Source organism: Sciurus carolinensis, chromosome 13 (genome assembly GCF_902686445.1).
Source record: "Sciurus carolinensis chromosome 13, mSciCar1.2, whole genome shotgun sequence".
Lineage (NCBI taxonomy): Eukaryota > Metazoa > Chordata > Mammalia > Rodentia > Sciuridae > Sciurus > Sciurus carolinensis.
This window is the reverse complement of record NC_062225.1, coordinates 72,475,900-72,499,240: the sequence shown is the minus strand read 5'-3', so window position 1 is coordinate 72,499,240 and position 23,341 is coordinate 72,475,900. Positions and strand designations below refer to the sequence as shown.

At 37.3% G+C, this 23,341-nt stretch overlaps 1 protein-coding gene across 2 annotated transcripts in view; it reads left to right on the top strand.

Annotated features, from left to right (window-relative positions):
* Babam2 (BRISC and BRCA1 A complex member 2) overlaps positions 1-23,341 on the top strand; it is a 404,865-nt gene that overhangs the window by 137,092 nt on the left and 244,432 nt on the right. For both annotated transcript variants that reach the window (XM_047523282.1, XM_047523280.1), the window contains one exon: positions 18,732-18,806. In XM_047523282.1, coding sequence (XP_047379238.1) covers positions 18,732-18,806 — 75 coding nt within the window. The remainder of the gene's footprint in view (positions 1-18,731; positions 18,807-23,341) is intronic.

The window sequence follows — 23,341 nt, the reverse complement described above, 5'->3', positions numbered from 1 at the left end:
GATATCATTCTTCCTTTAGTTTTTTGAGATTGGCTTATCTCACTTAGCATGATATTCTCCAGTTTCATCCATTTGCCTGCAAATGCCATAATTTTATCATTCTTTATGGCAGAGTAATATTCCATTGTATATATATACCACAGTTTCTTTATCCATTCATCAATTGAAGGACATCTAGGTTGGTTCCACAATCTGGTTATTGTGAACTGAGCAGCTATGAACATTGATGTGGCTGTATCTCTGTAATATGCTGATTTTAAATCCTTTGGGTATAGGCCAAGGAGTGGGATAGCTGGGTCAAATGGTGGTTCCATTCCAAGTTTTCTAAGGAGTCTCCATACTGCTTTCCAGAGTGGCTGCACTAATTTGTAGCCCCACCAGCAATGTTTGAGTGTACCTTTCTCCCCACATCCTCGCCAACACCTGTTGTTGCTTGTATTCTTGATAATCGCCATTCTAATTGGGGTGAGATGGAATCTTAGGGTGGTTTTGATTTGCATTTCTCTTATTACTAGAGATGTTGAACATTTTTCCATATGTTTGTTGATTGCTTGTAGATCTTCTTCTGTGAAGTGTCTATTCATTTCCTTAGCCCATTTGTCGATTGGATTACTTGCATTCTTGGTGTAGAGTTTTTTGAGCTCTTTATAGATTCTGGAGATTAGTGCTCTATCTGAAGTATGATTGGCAAAGATTTTCTCCCACTCTGTAGGCTCTTTCTTCGCATTGCTGATAGTTTCCTTTGCTGAGAGAAAGCTTTTTAGTTTGAATCTATCCCAGTTATTAATTCTTGCTTTTATTTCTTGTGCTATTGGAGTCCTGTTGAGGAAGTCTGGTCCTAAGCCGACATGTTGAAGCTCTGGACCTACTTTTTCTTCTATAAGATGCAAGGTCTCTGGTCTGATTCCGAGATCTTTAATCCATTTTGAGTTTAGTTTCGTGCATGGTGAGAGATATGGGTTTAGTTTCATTCTGTTGCATATGGATTTCCAATTCTCCCAGCACCATTTGTTGAAGAGGCTATCTTTTCTCCATTGCATATTTTTGGCCCCTTTGTCTAGTATGAGAAAATTGTATTTATTTGGGTTTGTGTCCGTGTCCTCTATTCTGTACCATTGATCCACCTTTCTATTTTGGTACCAATACCATGCCGTTTTTGTTACTATTGCTTTGTAGTACAGTTGAAGATCTGGTATTGTGATACCCCCTGCTTCACTCTTTCTGCCAAGGATTGCTTTAGCTATTCTGGGTTTTTTATTCTTCCAGATGAATTTCATAATTGCTTGCTCTATTTCTGTAAGGTACATCATTGGGATTTTAATTGGAATAGCATTTAATCTGTATAGCACTTTGGTAGTATGGCCATTTTGACAATATTAATTCTTCCTATCCAAGAACATGGGAGATCTTTCCATCTTCTGAGGTTTCTTTAATTTCTTTCTTTAGTGTTCTGTAGTTCTCATTGTAGAGGTCTTTCACCTCTTTGTGAGATTGATTCCCAAGTATTTTATTTTTTTTCGAAGCTATTGTGAATGGGGTAGTTTTCCTAATTTCTCTTTCTGAAGATTCATCGCTTATGTATAGAAATGCCTTAGATTTATGTGCATTGATCTTATATCCCGCTAGTTTACTGAATTCACTTATGAGATCTAACAGTTTTCTGGTGAATTTCCTGGTTCCTCTAAGTATACAATCATATCATCAGCAAATAGGGATAGTTTGAGTTCTTCTTTTCCTATTTGTATCCCTTTAATTTCTTTGGTCTGTCTAATTGCTCTGGCTAGAGTTTCAAGGACAATGTTGAATAGAAGTGGTGAAGAGGGCATCCCTGCCTTGTTCCAGTTTTTAGAGGGAATGCTTTCAGTTTTTCACCATTTAGAATAATATTAGCCATGGGCTTAGCGTAGATGGCCTTTACAATGTTAAGGAATGTTCCCACTATCTCTATTTTTTCTAGTGTTTTGAGCATGAAGGGATGCTGTATTTTATCAAATGCTTTTTCTGCATCTATCAAAATAATCATGTGATTCTTGACTTTAAATCTATTGATATGGTGAATTACATTTATTGATTTCCTGATGTTGAACCAACCTTGCATCCCTGGGATGAAACCCACTTGATCATGGTGCACTATCTGTTTAATATGTTTTTGTATGTGATTTTCTAAAATTTTGTTGAGAATTTTTGCGTTGATGTTCATTAAGGATATTAGTCTGAAATTTTCTTTCCTCGATGTGTCTCTGTCTGGTTTAGGTATCAGGGTAATATTGGCTTCATAGAATGAGTTTGGGAGGGTTCCCTCCTCTTCTATTTTATGGAATACTTTGAGAAGTATTGGAATGAGCTCTTCTTTAAAAGTTTTGGAGAACTCGGCTGAGAACCCATCTGGTCCTGGACTTTTCTTTGTTGGTAGGCTTTTGATGACTTCTTCTATTTCATTACTTGAAATTGGTCTATTTAAATTGTGTATGTCCTCCTCGTCCTCCTCGTTCAGTTTAGGCAATTCATATGTCTCTAGAAACCTGTTGATGTCTTCGAAATTTTCTATTTTGTTGGAGTATAGATTTTCAAAATAGCTTCTAATTATGTTTTGTATTTCAGTCGTGTCTGTTGTGATATTTCCTTGTTCATTCCGAATTTTAGTGATTTGGGTTTTCTCTCGTCTTCTCTTTGTTAGTGTGGCTAAAGGTTTATCAATTTTGTTTATTTTTTCAAAGAACCAACTATTTATTTTGTCAATTTTTGTATTGTTTCTTTTGTTTCAATTTCGTTGATTTCAGCTCTGAGTTTGACTATTTCCTGTCTTCTACTTTTGGTGTTGGTCTGTTCTTCTTTTTCTAGGACTTTGAGCTGTAGTGTTAGGTGGTTTATTTTTTGAGTTTTACTTCTTTTATTAAATGCGCTCCATGAAACAAATCTTCCTCTAAGTACTGCTTTCATAGTGTCCCAGAGATTTTGATATGATGTTTCTTTGTTCTCATTTACCTCTAAGAATTTTTTAATTTCCTTCCTAATATCTTTTGTTATCCATTCATCATATAATAGCATATTGTTTAATCTCCAGGTGTTGGAGTAGTTTCTGTTTTTTACTCTTTCATTTATTTCTAACTTCAATCCATTATGATCTGATAGAATACAAGGTAGTGTCTCTATCTTCTTGTATTTGCTGACATTAGCTTTGTGGCATAATATATGGTCTATTTTAGAGAAGGATCCATGTGCTGCTGAAAAGAAAGTGTATTCGCTCTTGGTTGGATGGTATATTCTATAAATGTCTGTTAAGTCTAAATTATTGATTGTGTTATTGAGATCTATGGTTTCTTTGTTCAATTTTTGTTTGGAAGATCTGTCCAGTGGTGAGAGAGGCGTGTTAAAATCACCTAGTATTATTGTGTTATGGTCTATTTGGTTTCTAAAATTGAGAAGGATTTGTTTAACATACATGGATGAGCCACTGTTTGGGGCATAGATGTTTATGATTGTTATATCTTGCTGATTTATGCTTCCCTTAAGCAGTATGAAATGTCCTTCCTTATCCCTTCTGACTAACATTGGCTTGAAGTCCACATTATCTGAAATGAGGATGGATACTCCAGCTTTTTTGCTGAGTCCATGTGCATGGTATGTTTTTCCCCATCCTTTCACCTTTAGTCTATGGGTATCTCTTTCTATGAGGTGAGTCTCTTGCAGGCAACATATTGTTGGATCTTTCTTTTTAATCCAATCTGCCAGTCTATGTCTTTTGATTGATGAATTAAGGCCATTAATATTCAGGGTTATTATTGAGATATGATTTGTATTCCCGGTCATTTGGTTCATATTTAAAATTTTATTTATTTATTATTTATTTATTTTTTGACACATCTTGGTTCCTCCTTTATTTGACAGTTCCTTTAGGATAATTCCTCCCTTTGCTGATTTGCTTCTTTGTTTTTTATTTCTTCCTCATGAAATATTTGCCGAGAATGTTCTGTAATGCTGGCTTTCTTTTTGTAAATTCTTTTAGCTTTTGTTTATCATGGAAAGATTTTATTTCATCGTCAAATTTGAAGGTAAGCTTTGCTGGGTATAAGATTCTTGGTTGGCATCCATTTTCTTTCAGAGCTTGAAAAATGTTGTTCCAGGCCCTTCTAGCTTTTAGGGTCTGGATTAAAAAATCTGCTGATATCCGTATTGGTTTCCCCCTGAATGTAATTTGGTTCTTTTCTCTCACAGCCTTTAAAATTCTGTCTTTATTTTGTATGTTAGGTATTTTCATTATAATGTGCCTTGGTGTGGGTCTGTTGTAATTTTGTGTATTTGGAGTCCTATAAGCCTCTTGAACTTGATTTTCCATTTCATTCTTCAGATTTGGGAAATTTTCTGATATTATTTCATTGAATAGATTGTTCATTCCTTTGGTTTGTTTCTCTAAGCCTTCCTCAATCCCAATAATTCTCAAATTTGGCCTTTTCATGATATCCTATAGTTCTTGCAGATTCTGTTCATGATTTCTTACCATCTTCTCTGTTTGTTCAACTTTGTTTTCGAGGTTAAATATTTTGTCTTCAATATCTGAAGTTCTGTCTTCCAGGTGTTGTATCCTATTGGTCATGCTTTCTATGGAGTTCTTAATTTGGTTTATTGTTTCCTTCATTTCAAGGATTTCTGTTTGGTTTTTTTTCAATATCTCTAACTCTTTATTGAAATGATCTTTTGCTTCCTGAATTTGCTCTGTTAACTGTCGATTGGTACGATCATTCAATGCCTGCATTTGCTCTTTCATCTCATCATTCAATGCCTGCATTTGCTCTTTCATCTCATCGTTTGCTTCCCTAATCATTTTAATTATGTACATTCTGAACTCCCTTTCTGTCATTTCTTCTGCCATGCTGTCGTTGGATTCTATTGATGTAACATCTAGATTTGTTTGGGGCATTTTCTTCCCTTGTTTTCTCATATTGTTCAGGAATCAGTGGGTCATTAAGATATTGCAGATTTCCTCTATCGACTTATAATGTCCCTGGAGATTGCTAGTATATCCCCTCTTATCCTTCAGTAGCCTGAAGTCTTGGAGGAAGTTGATAATGCGGAGCTCCACGAAGAAGCTGCCTCTCTAGGGTGGTGACCCTCAGGTGGTGTATATTCCCTGCTAGTGGTCAGAGGTGTCTCCACTTGTTGACCAATGGTCATCCAACGGGGAACTAGGCTGCGGGTTGAGGCAAGTCCTGTTTGTGCCTGTGTCTCTGGTTTTACCGTCCCTGTGGGAAAACCTCTCCCGGTAGGGAAGACTCACTCGGTGGGAACGTCTCGCTGGTCAGTTCCCCTCCTAGAGGTTCCCCTCAATCTACAACTACCGCCTGGGCTGGGCTGTCTTCCTCTGCAACGTTCCCAGGGGCCCGGACCTACCTCCTGGGCCTGGGAGCCTCACCCTCCGCAGGCAAGTCTCCTTAGGCTGCCTCTCCCAGATAATCTGCCCGCAGTCCTGGAAACTTCGCTCCGCCCCTAGGCGTGTCTCTGTGCGGCTCTTCCAGCAAGAAGCCACCTAGCTCCTGGGACCCTACTCTGCACCTAATCGCCTGGCTATGCGGCCCCTCCTCTGAGCCGCCACCTGGAGCCCCATACAATAGCTCCTATACCCAGAGACCCGCCACACACCTCCTCCTCCGGACAGTGGCTGGGTTTCCGACGCAGTCACTAGGAGCCCAAGCAACTCACTTCGCGTCTCCTCCTTCCGCCAACCTCCCGTAGCCCTAGGCAGTCACTCCAAGTCCAAGTGACCCGCCCTGTTCCTCCTCCTCCTCCTCGGGGTAGCCCCCCGGGTGTTCAGGGGCGGTGGCTCCGAGACCAAGTGACCCACCGCGCTCCTCCTCCAGGCAGGCCACCGGTGTTCAGGAGCGGTCGCTTTGAGTGCAATCAACTCACCACTCGCCTCCTCCTCTGGCAACTGCCTGTGGCTCTGATGCAGTCACTCCTAGACCAAGCGACCCGCCGCGCTTCTCCTCTTCCTCCGGGCAGCCCTCCGGTGTTCAGAAGCGGTCGCTCTGAGTTCAAACAGCTCGCCACGCAGCTCCTCCTCAGGCAGCCGCCCGGAGCCCCAGTGGTTGCTCCAAGTCCAAGCGCTGTGCTGAGCCGCCTCCTCTACGATGATCCCAGTTGTCCGTGTTTACCGCTCCAGCGGGGGGAGGGGCGTCTCGCCGAGCAACTCTACTTCACAAATTCCCTGCGTTCCAGGGCTACCGCCCCATCCGGGAAGCCTCCCCAACGGGAGAGACTCACCCGGCAGCTTTGAGTTGGTCCCAAGTCTCTCACTATCTCCTCTTTTGAATCCTGCGTCCTGGAGCAACGTGAAATGCAGCCGCCCTCTAGGCCGCCATCTTGAAACTGAAACTCCCCTTTTTATTTTTATTTTTAGTTTTTTTTAAATAGAGCATTGGATCATTCTCCCTTAGTATTCCACTATGAACTCCTTTCTTAGTTGGAATCTGTGTGAAACAATTGGGTTTAACTCCTGTCAGCCCTCAGGTATCTTGAGGAATGTCACAAGGCTTTTCCTTCAACCCTGTCCTGTTGACAATACATTAGAAGCTTGAATGAAGTCATATAAGGCATGTGTTTCAGTTTTTCTGGTATCATAGAGCTTGAAAAAGATAGCTATTATGTAAAATTACAAAAATTTTTATTATAAAAGATCACAAAATCTTTAAATTTTTTTTTTGTGTGTGTGCTGGAATGCTGTGCCAGACAACAGTGTGCAATTCATTAGGGCTAAGATAGTATAGGACTAATGTGCATTTATGGAGAGTTTGATATGCTAGGTACATAAAGATGTATATCAGATGTTTTATGCTTACGTCATGGTTTATGCTTCACAGGGTGTTAAAGTCCAGTTGAGAAGATTCAATTCATATTTATAAAAACTGACATCAGCAACCCTAGATTATATTTCAAATGTATAGTGTTCAGCAAGAGCCAACCACAGTAGAATGGAGGGACCAAGGAAAGTCTTTACTGGCAACCTGGTACTGACTAGGTCCTGAAGGAAGACGGACAAAGCACTATCAGTAGAGAAGGTCAGTGGGTCACATGGTTGGGGAAAACCTAGAGGCAGAGTATGGTGTACATGGGGAACAAGAATTATAAGCTGGTTTACTGATTGGTAAGTCACATCTATTGTTGTAGTACCATGTTGAAGCCTGAGGAAATTTTTTTGTGAAGTAAATTGATATTTATTAATTAAAACATAGAAAAAACCATGAAAATTAATATACTTTCTAAATAAAACATTAAAGAATCAATGTGTTCTTCCTGGCCTGAATGTAAATGCAGAGGATGCTCTTCACTGTGGTCATCATCGCATTCTTCTGCCACACAATTTATACTCATAACCTTCCACTTCTGCTCTGAAAGTATGAACTTTTAAAAGCCCAAGATGCCTCTGCTTTTTACTCTGAGGTGGTACCAGAAAAAAATTTAAATCCATGTAAATTTCAAATCCTGTCAGCCTTCTGACAAGCCTGCTAATTTGAAATACAGTGTTCTCATCCTTTGCAAAGTCATTGTTTTTTCTCCCAAACCACCTCTGAGAGGATTTTAGCAAGTTCACATTTGATAGTAAGCAGTAAAAAATAAAAAAAAATTTAAAAAAATTAAAAATAAAGAAAGAAAGAAAGAAGAAAAACCCTCTAGAACAGTCTATTCTTTATCGTTTAATTGTTCGCCTTTGTCTTTTTATGAAGTCATTTCTCTTTATTGCTTTGCCATCTCCTTATTGAGTTTTCTGATCGTATTCTTTGTCTATGCTGGTTTTATAATTTTTTGGAAATAGTGAATTTTTTTAAACAGGTGATACATTTGAATGTAAGCTTATGTATTCAGAATGAAGAACATGTATTATATGCCTTCATGATAGGAGCTTATAAAAAATTTCTTTTTTGTTCCCCAGTACAGGGAATTGAACCCAGGGCTTTGTGCATGCTGGGCAAATGCTTTGCTATGGAGCTGCACACCCAGCCCTGTGGATGTTTTATTAATACTGATTTATGCTTATGCAGTAGAATAGTAAGCAACTCCCCCTCTTTTTTTGATGTTGAATCTGACCTAAATCCTGGCAAGATTTAAAAAATCTGCAGCTTATACACTTAAGTTCTTGCAGCATCTAAAAATACTTTTACAGAAAGGACAGGAGCCATTTCATGATAGTACCTCACTTGAGTAATATCTTATGTTCCTGTCATCTTCCCTTGCTGTGATATAATGTTTGAAGGGGAAAATCTGAGCAGTGGCAGAGGGTGAACTCCTCCAAGGCAGAGTCCATTCAGAGATGTGCTGGAAAAAGTGATCTGAGAGGCAGGAGCCTTGGATTCTAATTCTGTCCCTAAGTCTTTTTGTGTGACTATAGGTTCTCTATGTGTCACTTTCATGGAGATAACTACACTATTTCCCCAAACATTATGCAAAAATTAAATTTGATCTTGTATGTTGGAAACATAGAGTTAAACAAACATGGAGTTAAATAATAGAAAGTACTAATATTATTATCATTAGTTTTTTGTATGTCCTTGGAAATTATCATATCCAGTGCTTAATAAATGACAGTCCAATGATTGTTCCTGTATTATTCCTCAAAATACTGTTAATCATGAAGTTACTATATGTGGACCAGCAGAAGGTATCATTACCATGGTGCAGATAAGGTATAGAAGACAAGGTGAAAGTGAGTTAAGAAAGAAAGTTGGATGAACTTCTGAGGATGGAAGAACATATTTTTTCATAACATTAGGAAAAGAAATGGAAAAGTAAAGTCAGAAGTTTTAGTTGGAGGTACATAGTTGGAGGAAAAAGAAAAAAGACGTATTAGCCAGAAGAGGCAATGGACTCCCACTGACCTGGAGGTATATATCAGTCTGCCTGTCAGGAGTGTTTCAGGTTCCTGTCATTTGGCAGCTTAAGTATGTCTTCAGGTGTTTGTGGAAGGGAGTGTCTTCTTTAATGCAGGGATTAGTGTTAATGAGAAAATGTCTGGAACTGTGTTGTCCATCAGAGATGCCCCGAGCCATACCTGTGAGCCATTGGGAAGTGGCTAGATGAAATTGGCGTGTGTGTACATGTAAGCTACACACTGGAATTTTGAGAGTTAATATGAAAAAAAATCTCAATTTTTATGTTGATTACATGTGGAAAATTTAATGTTTTAGATATGTTGGGATATAAACATTTATTTCACCTGTTTCTTTTTACCATTTTAAATGTGGCCATGAGCAAATGTTAAATAGTCTTAAATTACATACATGGCTCACCTGTGTGCTTTTCATTATTTTTCTGTTGGACAGCACTGGTCTAGTAAGATGTGGTGGCCAGGGAGTGGATGGCCTTTTCCCTGCTGGCGGTGTCTGTGGGAGATGATCTGGTGATGCCAGGCAGTCACACGTATGAGGGTGTGCCCAGTCCTCTCATAATTCCCCTTGAATTTATGCTGCCTGGGGGGCTATACACTGATGATATTTGACTTGGGGGTAAACATGTTGTTCCTTTGAAAAGACTAGTGTGATGGTCAAACATGCATACTCTTAGGAAATGACCAGATCCATCTGTTTTTATTTTTAATTACCCCGAACTATTAGGATTTGGTTGTTATTTGAAATAAATGAACCCATGGCAGAGGCTCTCTTTTTTATTGCTTTTGCTGAGGAATTTGTTTTACTGAATTGCAACCTGAATATCAGCAGGAATGCTTAAGATCTTTTTTTTTTTGCAACTTTTGTTACAGATTTGGTGATATTTCTTACTGAATTTCATTTAAAATATATAAGGCAAAAACGGCAAAACTTAAAATGTGGTGAAGTCTTTTTAACAACTAATTTTTTAAATCATTTTTATTTGTTTTTTCCATTTTTTGTTGGTGCATTATTGTTGTACATAATGAAGGGATTTGTTGTTTGTACATCCACATAACATAACAATCACTTCCCCGCACCTCCCACCTCCCTCTCTCTGGTCCCTTTCTTTTATTGATCTCCCTTTGATTTCCCTGAGATCTGCCCCCACTTGTCTTTTCCTTTCTCCTCTCTAGGAATGCCTAGGATCTTGCTCACAGTGGTTTACATACTGACTTTTTTACATTATTTGTAAGACGTTGTGTGTACCTAAATTACCTTATATGTCAGGACATTAGGTAAAGATGATAATTTCTTCAATCTGGTTGGCACTTTAAAGGAAATTTATTATTTGTTATTAAATAATAGAGATCTCAGTAGGAAATTCAAGTTTCTTTTAGCAGCAGGAGACATCAAGTGGGAAAGACCTTGTTTTACAGAAGCATATGAAACATGCAAGAAATCTTTCTTTGCGCATTTCCAGAACTAGGAAGGTCTAGAACTGTGCTGCCTACTTGTGTTTGTGTGGCCGCTTGCTTGTTGGAAGTCTCAGGTACTTTACCTGTTTCCCCAGTGACTCTTCAGATGTGGTGTGCACCTTTTAGAGGACCATGCTGTCCAGGCCAGGGCATGGACAGATGTCCATAGCAAAAGGCAAAAGATGAAGAATTGTTTTTGGAAAAGTACAAATGACTCAATCTGCTTTCCCCCTCAGAAAAGAATTTCCTAGTTTTTCAATTATTTTCAACAAACTTATGGTACCACTAGCTTATTAATTGCAAGAAACTATGGGAATAGTGTGGATTAGATCTGGGAGGCACATAAGCTAAACAGAATTCTTCCCTAGGGGTTTGGAGTTAGTACTGAGACAGGGAGACTTGTTTCTTTATGAGTTAACTGGTCTGTGACATGTAAACCTGGAGGCTTTTTTCTCATGTCATCTAGTCAAAATAATCCCAAACTGGCAAACAGAAATTAAAATGAAGCACAGAGACAGCAGAGGTAAGAGATAAACAGAAAATTCTGAGGGTATTAGAATCCTTGGAACTAAGACTGGGCAATATTTTTGTCCTTAAGGTCCATGGGATACCTTATATCCTTTTAGTAAATTATTTTTGTATTTGTGTAAGTCATTTAAAATTGGAATTCTGTTACCTGAAACTTAAGAGTTCTAACGAAATTTCTCTCAAAGTATCTTGTAAATATCTCTGTCAAAGCACTTATCACACCATAGTATTTTGTGTGTCTTTGTAGTCAAAATTAACGTTAAGGTCCTTGAGGACTGTATTAATCTGTCTTAATTCTGTTACCTAACCTAGTTCTTGGCACAGTATGTTTTCAGTAAATGTTTGTTGAATGAATGAATGAGTGAGTGAACACGTGAGTTGTAAGCATTTCATTATATACACTTTTACTTCAAATTTTTAAATTACTTATAATTTTTCTTGAATTGATAATATATTCCTATTTTTTAGTCTTCATTATTTTTTGTATCTACCCAAATCATTCCACTTTTCTTTCACTCTTCTACCTGTTAGGTACTAATACATTTTTTTTCTGCTATAGCTTTACAGAATTTCTTTTAACATGTATTGGCAAATACAAATAGTGCCCCTTTTATACATATTATTTATTATTTTGTGCCTTACTTTTGACTGACAATATAGCTCAGAGATTGTTTTCATTTAAAGTACAAAGAGACTGCCTTCTTTCTTTTTTACAATCATATATTGTTACATTGTATAATTGAACCATAATTTATGAAATCTGAACTCTGTTCTTAGACATTGTTTCTGATCTTTTCCTTATAAACAGTACAGTAATAAATAATCTTGTATCAGTGTCATTTTGCATGTTCATAAAATAAATAACTAGAAGCGGAATTGATGGATCAAAGATTGTGTGTATATTTTATCACCAAAATGCCCTCCATAAAGTTTATACCAGTTTATTAACCCAGTAAGCAATATGAAAGTGGTTGTTTCTTCACAGTATTGACAATAATGTATTAACATGTTTGTAGATTTCTGTCAAGTTGTACTTCTCTTAATGGCCAAGTAGCTCTTGCTGACTTAACCCTTCCACAGATAATGACTAAAAACTCTGGACAAAAAGAAAAGCCACTTCCTGAAACCACTGTGGAGTCAAAGCAGACAGATCATGGGTGGGGACTGTTACTTGCAAGAAGGGAAAGCAGGGCCTGGGTTATAGGACGGCAGCAAAACAAGTGCACAGGACAGTGGAATCATAGGGCGGTAGAGGGGGCAGGAGAGAGAACAGGAAGCCATTTGTTGAAATAATGCCCCTAGAATTCCAAATATGGTGAAAGACGTACATTTACTTCTTCAGGAAGCTCTACAAACTCCAACAGGGATAAATGCAAGGGAGAAATAAACAAGGCACATCATAGTCAAATTGCTGAAAGCCAAACAAAGAAAAATCCTTGGGCTGGGGATGTAGTTCAATGGTGGCATCATTTTGTATCATTAAGAGGCATTTGTATTTCTTTTCTGATATAGCCTTTGCCTCTTTCAGCTTTTTCTATTAAGGACATTAACTCTTTGTGATAGAGTTGCACATTTTCTTGTTTGTCTATTGTTTTTTGACTTTTCTGTTAATGTTCTTTTGCCATCTAGAAGGATTTTATGTTCTGTAGCCAAGCTTATCAGCCCTTTCCTTTAGGACTTCTGAGTCTGGAGTCATTTTAAAAAGGCATTCCCTGGTACGAGGTCATACAGATGTTTGTTAATGTTTCCTTCTTTATGATTTTAGTTTATGCACTGAAATTCTTAATTCATTTGGGCTTCGTTCTGATATTTTTTCCTGATTTTTTTTCTGGATAACTATGTAGTTGTTGATGATATGCCAATTATATAATATCAGTTTTATACTGAGGAAATCTGGGCTTGTTTCTTTTCTCACTTTCTGCTCCATTAGTCTGTCTGTTGATTTAACAACCATACTACCATGCTCCAATTCTTAGTTTTGTAATTCACTTTACTATTGATATAGATATTCCTCTCTCATTGCTTTTCTCCTTTGGACCTTTCCTGGTCACTCCTTATTGTATATTTTTCCGTATGGTGTTTCGACTTGGTGTTCTAAAGATTTTCTCAAATCATGAGCCCCAAACCCTAGATTGGATCGTATCTTCTAGAAATTTGCTCTTAGATATCCTTTATCACAGGTTATAATTTATAGGAGTGATTATTTTGATTAATGTCTGACGCATCCACTGGACTCTAAGCTCCCCAAGGGCTGCAGTCTGTCTCTTTTACTCGTTATTTTGTGGTACCTTGCATAGTACCAGCATGTTTTAGGCTGTTAATTCATAGTCATGAATGCACAAATATATCTTGCTTTTTGAGGTGAACCTCTGTGACTCCTTATTCTTTCAGTGACTATAGGCAGGATTCTTGACTGTACTTGGCTTCAGTTTTCTCATTTCTAGAGCAGGAGTAAATGACATACCAATTGAATAGGATTTGGGGGGAATCATTAAATAAAATATCTTAGAAAAATTTTATACTTTGTAAAGTATAAAATCCTAATTAGACCAACTTTGGCTTTCCCTTTCACACAATTATGTGTTTATGCATATGTCAAAGAACAGTCTCCAGAATTAGGCTTATAGGTTTTCAGTTTGTAAAATCACCCTGACATGATTGTCACCCAACTATAGTTCCAATCACCCATCGCTGTGTCTTAGCTTTTAGCTTATGAGTGGTAACAGCCAGTTGCAGCTAAAGGTTTATTTGTTGACAAGAAAAATGCCTCTAAGAAAGGAAGAATTCTCTTTACAGGACAACCTGAGTTTGTAGTACATTCAACATGAGAGGTCTACAACTTCCAAAGGAGGAAACCGTGCCACATTGCTATTACCAAAAGAAAGCTTAGGCCTAATAAATTGCCAGCACCCACCGCCTTACTAGTTGAAGTTATTTGCCAATGTACTGTAGCTTGAAAAAAGGAAGGACACATATTTATTGCTAATGCTTGGGAGATTGCCATTAAGGCAGTTGGCAAAAAGACTGACATTTTAACAGTCATAGGTCAGGTAATTTTCTGCATCTATCCAAGAGAAAATTTGACCAAGAACCAACAAAAAATAGATAGATAAATAAATAAATAAAATGATCAAATTATCTGTTCACTTGGCTGCATCTAAATGTCTCATTTTCAGCTTATAGGAAAGGTTGCTGTGGAAGCAATCTTTGACAACAAAGTGACCATTAACTGTTGCAACAAAGTGACCATAAATTGCTTGAATAACTGTTGAAACTTCAAATACAAAGATGCACAAAAAGTCATTTTCTGAGGTAGAAAAGAATTTTTTTTTTTTACTTGTGCCTTTCTCTTTTTATATAATGTTTGTAACTTAAATTTTACACGGATATGTTGTCATTTGCTCAGTTTCACAGAGGCAGATTAGCTTGTAGGCTACAAGAGACTCAGTGGCAGAACTTAACAGTGAAATCTCGAGTCTTAGTTCCCAGCATTCCCAGTGTGATTAGAGACCAGTGCTGAGTCCTCTTTTCTCTATTGGCAGCAAAAGAAATCTGGTGGGCCTGGAAGTTGGAGATCATAAAGTTCTTTTTATGGTTTCTAGTAGAACAAATTCCCTTCATAGTCCTAAGTTTATTATGACTTAGTTTTGTACATCAGCCTGTTGCTGATAAACACAAATTTATATTGGTCCTGGGACCAACATTTCTTTTATTATGACTTTAGTTGTGTAAATCAGCCTGTTGCCAACAAACACAAATTTATATTAGTCCTAGGATCAACATTTTGAGAAGGGATAAAGTAGGGATCATCTGAGAGTTTTTAAAAGAATGTTGGTCTAAAATAGTTGGGAGAATAAAAATACATCGTACAAACTAGAACAGGGCAAAAGAGCTAAAATGCAGTGTGTGGACAAAAATAACTAGCAGTTCAAATGAGTCCAAGTGCTAAATATGTAATTATTTTTTCTATTACCTTATATGTACAAGAATCTTTTAATTTTCAAAATCATCCATTTCATTTGTTGTTTTTTTCCACGTGTGTGTGTGTGTACACACACATGAGCTATCGATCATAACAAACTCAAAGTTTTGAAATTGCCATTTGAAACTACAGATTGACATTTTACACTAGTGGGTAGAAATGGTTGTTTTTTTTTTTATTGGTGGGTAGTTTGCCTTTATAAACTGAAAATGAAAAAGAAATGAGTTTGATTTATTATCATCTTTCTAGTTCGCTCCCTAAACCACTTGGAATCCCATAGTATATATTAAAGAGCTGCCTTTACACCCCCAGAACTAACTTAAGAAATGTTCCACATACTTGTAGTCGCCTTTTTAGTGTTCACAAATCTTATGAATGGTTGTTGGCACAGTCTGTGGGGATTCAAAAATTGCTCACACTAAGGAGGAGACTTTCTGGGTGTCTTTAATCAGCATTAGTGCTTATTTGCTTCAGTAACACTGAGCTGCTTCTTGTTCCCTGAACATGCTTCAATCCCTTTCTACAATTGCTGTTCTCTTTCCCTGGGATGTTTTGCTTCTTCGCCTCTTTTACATCTTTGTTCAATTGTTCCCTAGTCAGAGTTACTCTATAAAGAAGCCAGAACCCTACCATCTGAGATATTTAAGCAAACAATCATGATCTGACTAATGTGTTGAAAGAATCATTTTGCCTGTTGTGATGAGAATAAACTACAACTAAACAAGGGCTGAAGCAGTTAGGGGCAATTGCAGTTGTGTAGCCTTGAGATCTCAGTGGCTCAGACCAGGTGGTGATGAGATTCAGGATGTATTTTGGAGGGAGAGTAAGATTTGCTGCCACTTTGAATGTGGGGTAAGAGAGAAAGATAGAAATCAGGATGATTATGGAATTTTTGGCCTGAGATACTGAAAGAATGGAATTGCCATTTACTGAAATGAAGAATGAATATCAAGGGAAGAGCACGAAATCAGGAATTTGATTTTGTTCATGGTAGGTGAATAAATGAAATTTGGATTAGCAAAAGGTCTGAGATGGAGACAGAACATTTGGGAGTCATCAGCATGTAAATGGCATTTAAAGTCATGAGTCTGGATGAGTTCTCCTAAGGTCTTGGAGTTAAGCCCAGGTGTACTCCAGCGTTTGGAGGTTGAGGAAATCAGAGTGGGGGTGAGTGGAGTAGAGAAGACCCTGGAAACCAACCGAAGTATGTTCCAGGAAAGGCATGACCAGCTGTCAAAATGCAGCTGATGGAACACTAAGATGAAGATTAAGAAGTGACCATTAGATTTGGCAGTGGGAGGCCATTGGTGACATTGTGAACTCTTTTGCTGGAGTGGTGGGGAGGAAAGGCTGATTGGAGAGAATAATAAAGGAGGAAATGCAGACCTCAAGGATAGATTCATTTTTACATCTATGATTATACGAATGGTATGAATCTACATCGTGCACAACCATAGAAACGAAAAGATATATCATAGAAACAAAAAGATATATCATTTGTGTACAATGAATCAAAATGTGGTCTGTAAAAATAAAAAGAAATTTAAAAAGAAACAATTTTGTGAAGTAGAACAGAGAAATTAGATGGAAACTGAAGAAAGATATGAAGTCAAGGAAGACTTTTTTTTTTTTTAAATGATGGGAGCAAATAATAAAAGGAAAATTGAGAGTAGAGGAGAAAGAGAAGAGGGTCAAGTGGTTGGAAACATGTATTCTTTGACGTGTTCCTTCATAGCATTGTATGTGGCACCAGGGGGAGGAGACTTTTCTGTTGTTTCTTCTACACCTTCAACTCCCACTGGGCTGGGTGTCCTTATGAACTCCCAGTTAACTCCATGCTGTTCTGTGTTGCCTTTATACTTACCCTTTCAAAGTATGACCCCTTGTACTTAATAGCAGACTCAGGTCCAGCTATGTCCTGATCCAGAGAAGCACACTTAATGGGATATGTTAGTTTTAGCTAACATAGAGGACTCTTAGAGTATTCTAGGAGCTAAACATATTAACAGAACCACACCTTTCTGGAAATTCTGAACTGTAACAGAAGGCCAGAATTATACCAGGATCTCACCAACCTTCTCCGAAACAACACAGTGAACTCTTTGTAGATCTTTAGGTGGCCCTTAAGTATTCTCGCCTGCCTTGGGTTGTGGTGACCTGCACGTGATAACTTTGAATACTGAGAGTAGCTGCTCAGCTCTGAGCATCAGTTCTGTTTCTCATCATTGGCATTCCTGGTGGCGCAGTGGCATCTGTGACTCTATCTGGCTTCCCTGGGCTTTGGTATTATAGACTCAATTCTCATTTTCCCCTTTTCTGTCACAAGTTTAGGCTTGTTTTGTCCTTAGCCTGAGGTTGATGCAAGCTAAAAGATGTTGTAAGAGGTAAAACAAACAACGAGGCAGATGTTAGTTATCATTGTTATCTTCTGAGCTCAAGGTTTACATTTCTGCCTGCATTTTCAAGGTTTTAGGTCAGAGCTTTAAAATTGGGGCCAGAACCTTGAAGCCAGCTCCTGAGGTGCTTGTAGAAGGGAGTGATGATGGTGTGGAATGGTGTCTGTAAGAGGTTTGCATGGGTACCTGTGGGTGGTTCATCCCCACATCCATAATAAAGGTTCATAAATGCTTGCCAAGTTTAAAGATGTGTTTTGGGAAATTGCATGGCTCTTTTTTTTTTTTTTTTTTTTTGTGGTACTGGAGATTGAATTCAGGACCTTGTGCTTGTGAGGCAAGCACTCTACCAGCTGGGCTATCTCCCCAGCCCAACATGGCTCATTTTTTAAGGGCGGAAAGGAGAGAAGATACCGGGACCTCTATAGTAGATATAGTATGAAAAGCATATAGAGGACATTCTTTAGAGGAGTTCTCAATAATCCCTGGAGTTCTTTGTTGAAGCATGTCATAGGGAAAATCCCAAGCCATGTTGTATGTTTGCAATGAGAAAAGGTAAAGACCCAGGACCCTGCCTGCTCAGCACACAAATTTGTTGCCTTTGCAACGGGTCCCTGAAACCTCTCAGTCACTGAGTGTCCATTGTGAAAACTCTTCCTCTAGACCTAATAAAGTTAAAAAGAAATATCGTTTCCTAATCTTCCAGCATAGAAATTAAGAAGGAAACTTTTTTTCTTTTACTCAAATTTTATCTTAGAAAATAGAAGTGAGGTTGGGATGCAGCTCAGTGGTGGAGTGCTTGCCTAGCACCCACGAGGCCCTAGACTGGACCGCTAGCCCAGCAAAAAATGCAAAAAAGTAGCTGTTATTTATAACTTAATTACATGTTTTAGATGACCAAACCTCTGTACGTATTTCTTACAGAGATGGGTTTATAGATGGAATTACTGACAAATATTAGTTGATGATAATGATGTTAATGGACATTCAAGAAATTGTCAACTTATTTGGAGGACCCGCTGAAGTTCTACTTTTGCATGTGTTGAAGTTTGACCTTTATATGTTCTTTCAAACAGACTGTCAGAGAAATATAAATATTAGTGAAATGGTCTAAATGTTTTAGTAAAAGGAAATGACTCTAAGGGATTGGTCTATTCCTATTGTTTAAATTTTTAAAAATGATAATTGTACATTCATGTATTCTTTTCATACTTTTAAGAAAAAGGTGATACTGCCATATTATATTATTGTACATTTAAAATGCAGGTTTTAATAATTGCAAATTTTAATAATTTGAATTCTGTTTTTACTAATAATTTCAGAATTCTTTTTGACCCTGTCCTGCCTTTCCCACTTTCTTTGTTTGCCTGATGTTGGGAAACCCAAATTGAAAATGCAGGCATTTGAACAAGTTGAATGAATCGTGGCCTTGGCTATAGTTGTCACTTCTCAAATTTTAAAAAATGTAATCTTATATCTTTTTTTTTTTCTACAGACTGGTGAATTTTCAGCTCGTTTTCTCTTGAAATTGCCAGTGGATTTCAGCAACATTCCCACATACCTTCTTAAGGTAAAAATACATGATTATCAGCATGAGAATACAAATGGTATCATTTAATTCATTATTTGTACAACTGGTTTGTCAGCATTTTGTTCAGATGAATTCTACTAAAATGTTTACATGAAGATTCATTGAACTATTTGGTTACCTAAAAGTAAAATAGTATCCTTAAAAGTCATTTAGACATGAGTTTTTTAAAAAAATATTTTTTTAGTTGTTGATGGACCTTTATTTTTTTAAGTTTATTTATATGTGGTGCTGAGAATCGAACCCAGTGCCTCACACATACTAGTGAGTGTTCTACCACTGAGCCACAACCCCAGCCCCTAGACATGAGTTTTTCTTTTGGTATAAGGTCAAACTATTAAACTTTGGAAAAATCAATTTTATTTAATTTTGTTGGAGTGAAAGAGTCATAAAAATTGTCTAATGCATTCTGTCTTTAAATATGATTGTGTATTAACCATGCTTTGTAAAGGACATTTCATTTTATGTCAGCAGTTAAACTCGGGCATCTTCAAAGTTGGATTGTCCCAGAGATTCACAGTGCAGTTAGAGCAGTGTATATGGCATTCTTTAAAATGTCATGCAGGCAAAGTATGACCTAGGGCACTATTTTGGGTATGGGTCTGTAATACTTTGCAGAGAAAAGGAAGACTACAAGGGACAAGGCTGTGGTTAGTGGAGAGACAGTAAATGGACCAAGTAGCAAGTTCTGGAAAAGGAAGCTCTAAGACAGAGGCCCAGGTTCATTCTGGAGGAAGACTTTGGTGGTGGTTTAAGATTTGGCTGTCTTCCTACAGCCCCTATTTCAACCTGTGGTTGTTTAATTTCAGTCTAATGTAAGAAAAAATTCTGCCTCCTAATTTGATGATGTTCAGAAAGCTAATAATATTTATAACAAGACAGAGAGAAGACAGAATCCTTGTAGATGTTTTCCTGCATACTATAGTAGTCAATAAATAATATCAGTTATTAATCTTAATAATGATTAGAAGTATGGTTTGGTAGAATATAGTCAATAACCATAGAAAAGACTAGACAACCTGTTTTACACATTCTGTTGAAGAGGGAAAATTCCTTTTTTTCCCCCTAAGTAAAGCATGGGATTTTTGTGCCTCATTAAACTTTTATTTTTAGTTTCCAGTTGACTAGTTTTCCACTCAGTGCCCAGTGGTTGTGAAGTCCAAGTGACACTGGAGGTCAGCAATTTATATCAGTCTTTCCACACTAGGAAATATACATATTAAATCTGCGAATACCAAGAATAGTTAATTTGCTTCCAGCAATTATTGTGCTCTATTAGAATAGCAAGCAATCTCCTTAGAAATCCCAATAACACATTTTTAATGACCTCTTTCATATATTCCAGTTAAACTCTCATTCAGCTCATTTCAAACCAAATACAACAGTTTATACAAGTACATTGTTCATACAAGCATCTTAATCTATAATGTACAGTTCAAGTGTCTTTGTTTTGATTTGCTGGGCCTTCTCTGTTTGAGTAGTCCTCCTGTTTATTTGGCATTGATGTTGCCTCTGTTCATGTTCTTGAAGGTCAAAGGAAAGAAATCAGCTTGAAATCTGATTTTTTCTTTCATATCATATTACCATATTTTCTGTTTTAAGAGTTTTAACTTTATATCATTTTCTACTTTTTCCTTGCTAGTCAGATAAGAGAAAGCTAGAACCTATATGCCAAAATTATAAAGTCTTTTTCTCCCATGAATTATTATGGAGTGATTTCTCTCCTATAGATGAAATGCCAGCATTGCAATGTTAATATCTTTCTGGATCTTTAGTTTATGCAAAGAGAGCAAAAAAAAGAAGAAGCTCTTGAATAACATAAAACAACAAAACAAATAAAACCCTTACATTAAAAATATAAAACAACAACTGCATAGGAATTGCTTCACATATACTTTGCATTTGGATGCTCCTTACCTTATATCACTTGTTCTAGAATTGATAGCCTAAGTCCAAAAGTAAAATAAGCTTCCCTACTTCCTAGGGTTAGTATACTCCTTACCAGCATTAGTGTGGTTTCATCTAATCATTCCAAGCAATTAAATGGTAAAGCAGAACTTTTAAATACTGAGATAGCAGTATGTGACTATGTTCACAGTTCATTTGCTACAGTGAAATTTTATTTCAGTGTGATGAAGCCATCATCTATTGAGAAGTTTAGATTACCAGTTACACCTATTTTGCCTACTAATAGGAATATAAGAATGATAAAACTAAATATTCAGTGATGTGATTTTGCCTAATATTATACTCCAAGTATATATGGTTTTTAAATGAATAGAGTGAATTTATTCTGAAAATGAAGTCTGGCTTCAGAGTCTGAATTTTATTCTTGATTGAATTAAGTCAAAGGGTTAGATAAATCATTTACATAAAAACTCATTAGAAAAATATTCTGTGTTCATTAGGATTTTTTATTTGTGGGTGGTAGAAATCCAGCATGAACTTGTATAAACCAAATGGGAAGTCTCTGCTCCCATAGCCCAAGAAGCAGGAAACAGATTCTGTGTTGCATAGTCTACAGATCAAACATAGACCAATCTTCCCATGTCTGTTCCACTTTGGCTCAGTTACATACCCTTGAACTTCTCAACTGGTTCCTGTTGGGGAGAAAACGGTTCACAGAATAAAACAGAGATTACTGAAATCATTAAAGCGTAAGTATTCACTACAGTATTTAACCAAAGAAAGATTATTTTATAATTATATGCTGTTGGCCCTTTGTATCCACGGGTTCTACATCAAGAGATTCTGTATCTATACATTTAGCTAACCACAGATAGAAAATTATCTGGGAAAAAAAAGAATTGTCCCTCTGCTGAATGCGAACAGATCTCTTTTTTTTTTCTTGTAATTTCCTAAGTAATACAGCAAAATGATTGTTTTTTAAAGTTGTTGATGGACCTTTATTTTTATTTATTTATACGCAGTGCTGAGAATCAAACCCAGTGCCTCACATGCTGTGTGAATGTTTTACCACTGAGCCACGAACCCAACCCAATTATTTACATAGCATTTACATGGTGCTAGAGATGATTTAAAGTACACGGAAGGGTCTGCATAGATTATATGCAAAGACTATGCCCTTTTATATGAGGGACTTGAGCATCTTGCAGATAGTGTATCTATGAGGGGTTCTCCAATTCCTTATGAATACCCATGTCTCTCTTAAGGAAGAGTCAATCAATAGAAGTTGCTACTTTTAATTTTGTTAGGATGAAAACTGACATGCATATTCCCATGTTTAAATTTGTCCTGAGAACCACTGAACCTAACAATATAATACTAATTTAAAAAGTACTCTTTTTCCCTTGGAAGCCATACTTCATAGTGAGGGACCTAAAAAAATGATTCTAATTTGTCTAGTGAAATTTTTATCATCCAAATAAGAAATATTCAGAAACCAATAATATAGTATTTCAGAGAGGGAAGAAACTTGGTACTCATAAACATGTGTTTATATCTCTCAAAATAATGCGCCAATTTTAAACAGAATATAGTAAAGTGAAAATCCTAGAGTTAGAAACCCCTTCAGCAGTATCATACAGAAATATGTAGGGAAATTACTTGATCCCATTGGACTGGATAGTTATAAAGCAGTTATCGCCTGCTGGTGGTGGATATGGCAAACATAACCTTGCAAAAAAAAAAAAAAATCAGTGGTAACTTTTCTTTGTTGGATAAAAAAAGATCCTATTTTCAGGTAGTCTAAATACTAAATACTTCTGGAGTATCTTTAAAGAAACCCTAGCCCTGGCCAGGCCAGAAGCAGGGCTGTAACAGTTTACTGTGATTGAAGTACTTGGACTTCTGGTTTCTGCAGTAATCTTATTGGCACCATTTAACATGACGTAGTGAGCCTGTTCATCCTGATGGAATGCTTGCTGAAATTTAGTCCCACCATGGAATCTGAATCATGACACATTTAGATGGAAATGAATTTCGGGTGAAAATGCTAAAATAGGTCATCTATGTCAGGAGGTGAGGCAGTCATCCTTCTGAAGCCCCTGTGACAGTACTGAGAAGTCAGGGCACACTCAGTGCCACATGTAGGTCATATTGCCAAACAGAGGCAGAAAGCAGGGTTAAGGTTAGATTATCAAGATGTGTTGAAGAGCCTAAGACAGGCAGAGAGTTGTAGTGAACGTCCTTGATGTTAGATGGTCCACACTGTCACTGATGTGAGAGAGGCAACTGAGGATCCCTATGTGCTGAGATGATCTGATCAATGCAGGAGCAGCCTCCTCAGCCTGACATTGGTTAGCAGGTTACCTACTTATAGTCAATCTGCTTTCAATCTAACTAGGAGAGCAGATGCTCCTGGGACCAGTCAGATACAGAAAGAGTGATTTTGGCTTGATAAATGTCATATAGTAGGACTTGGTGAGAACTGTAATGAACTACAAGGATGTGCTGCATCTAGAGGCAGCAGCTGCTGTACAGCTGCAGAGTTGTTTTCCGTGTGAGAGAATGGGCCTAGCGTTGCCAGATATACAGATGTTGTTATAAGGAACTCA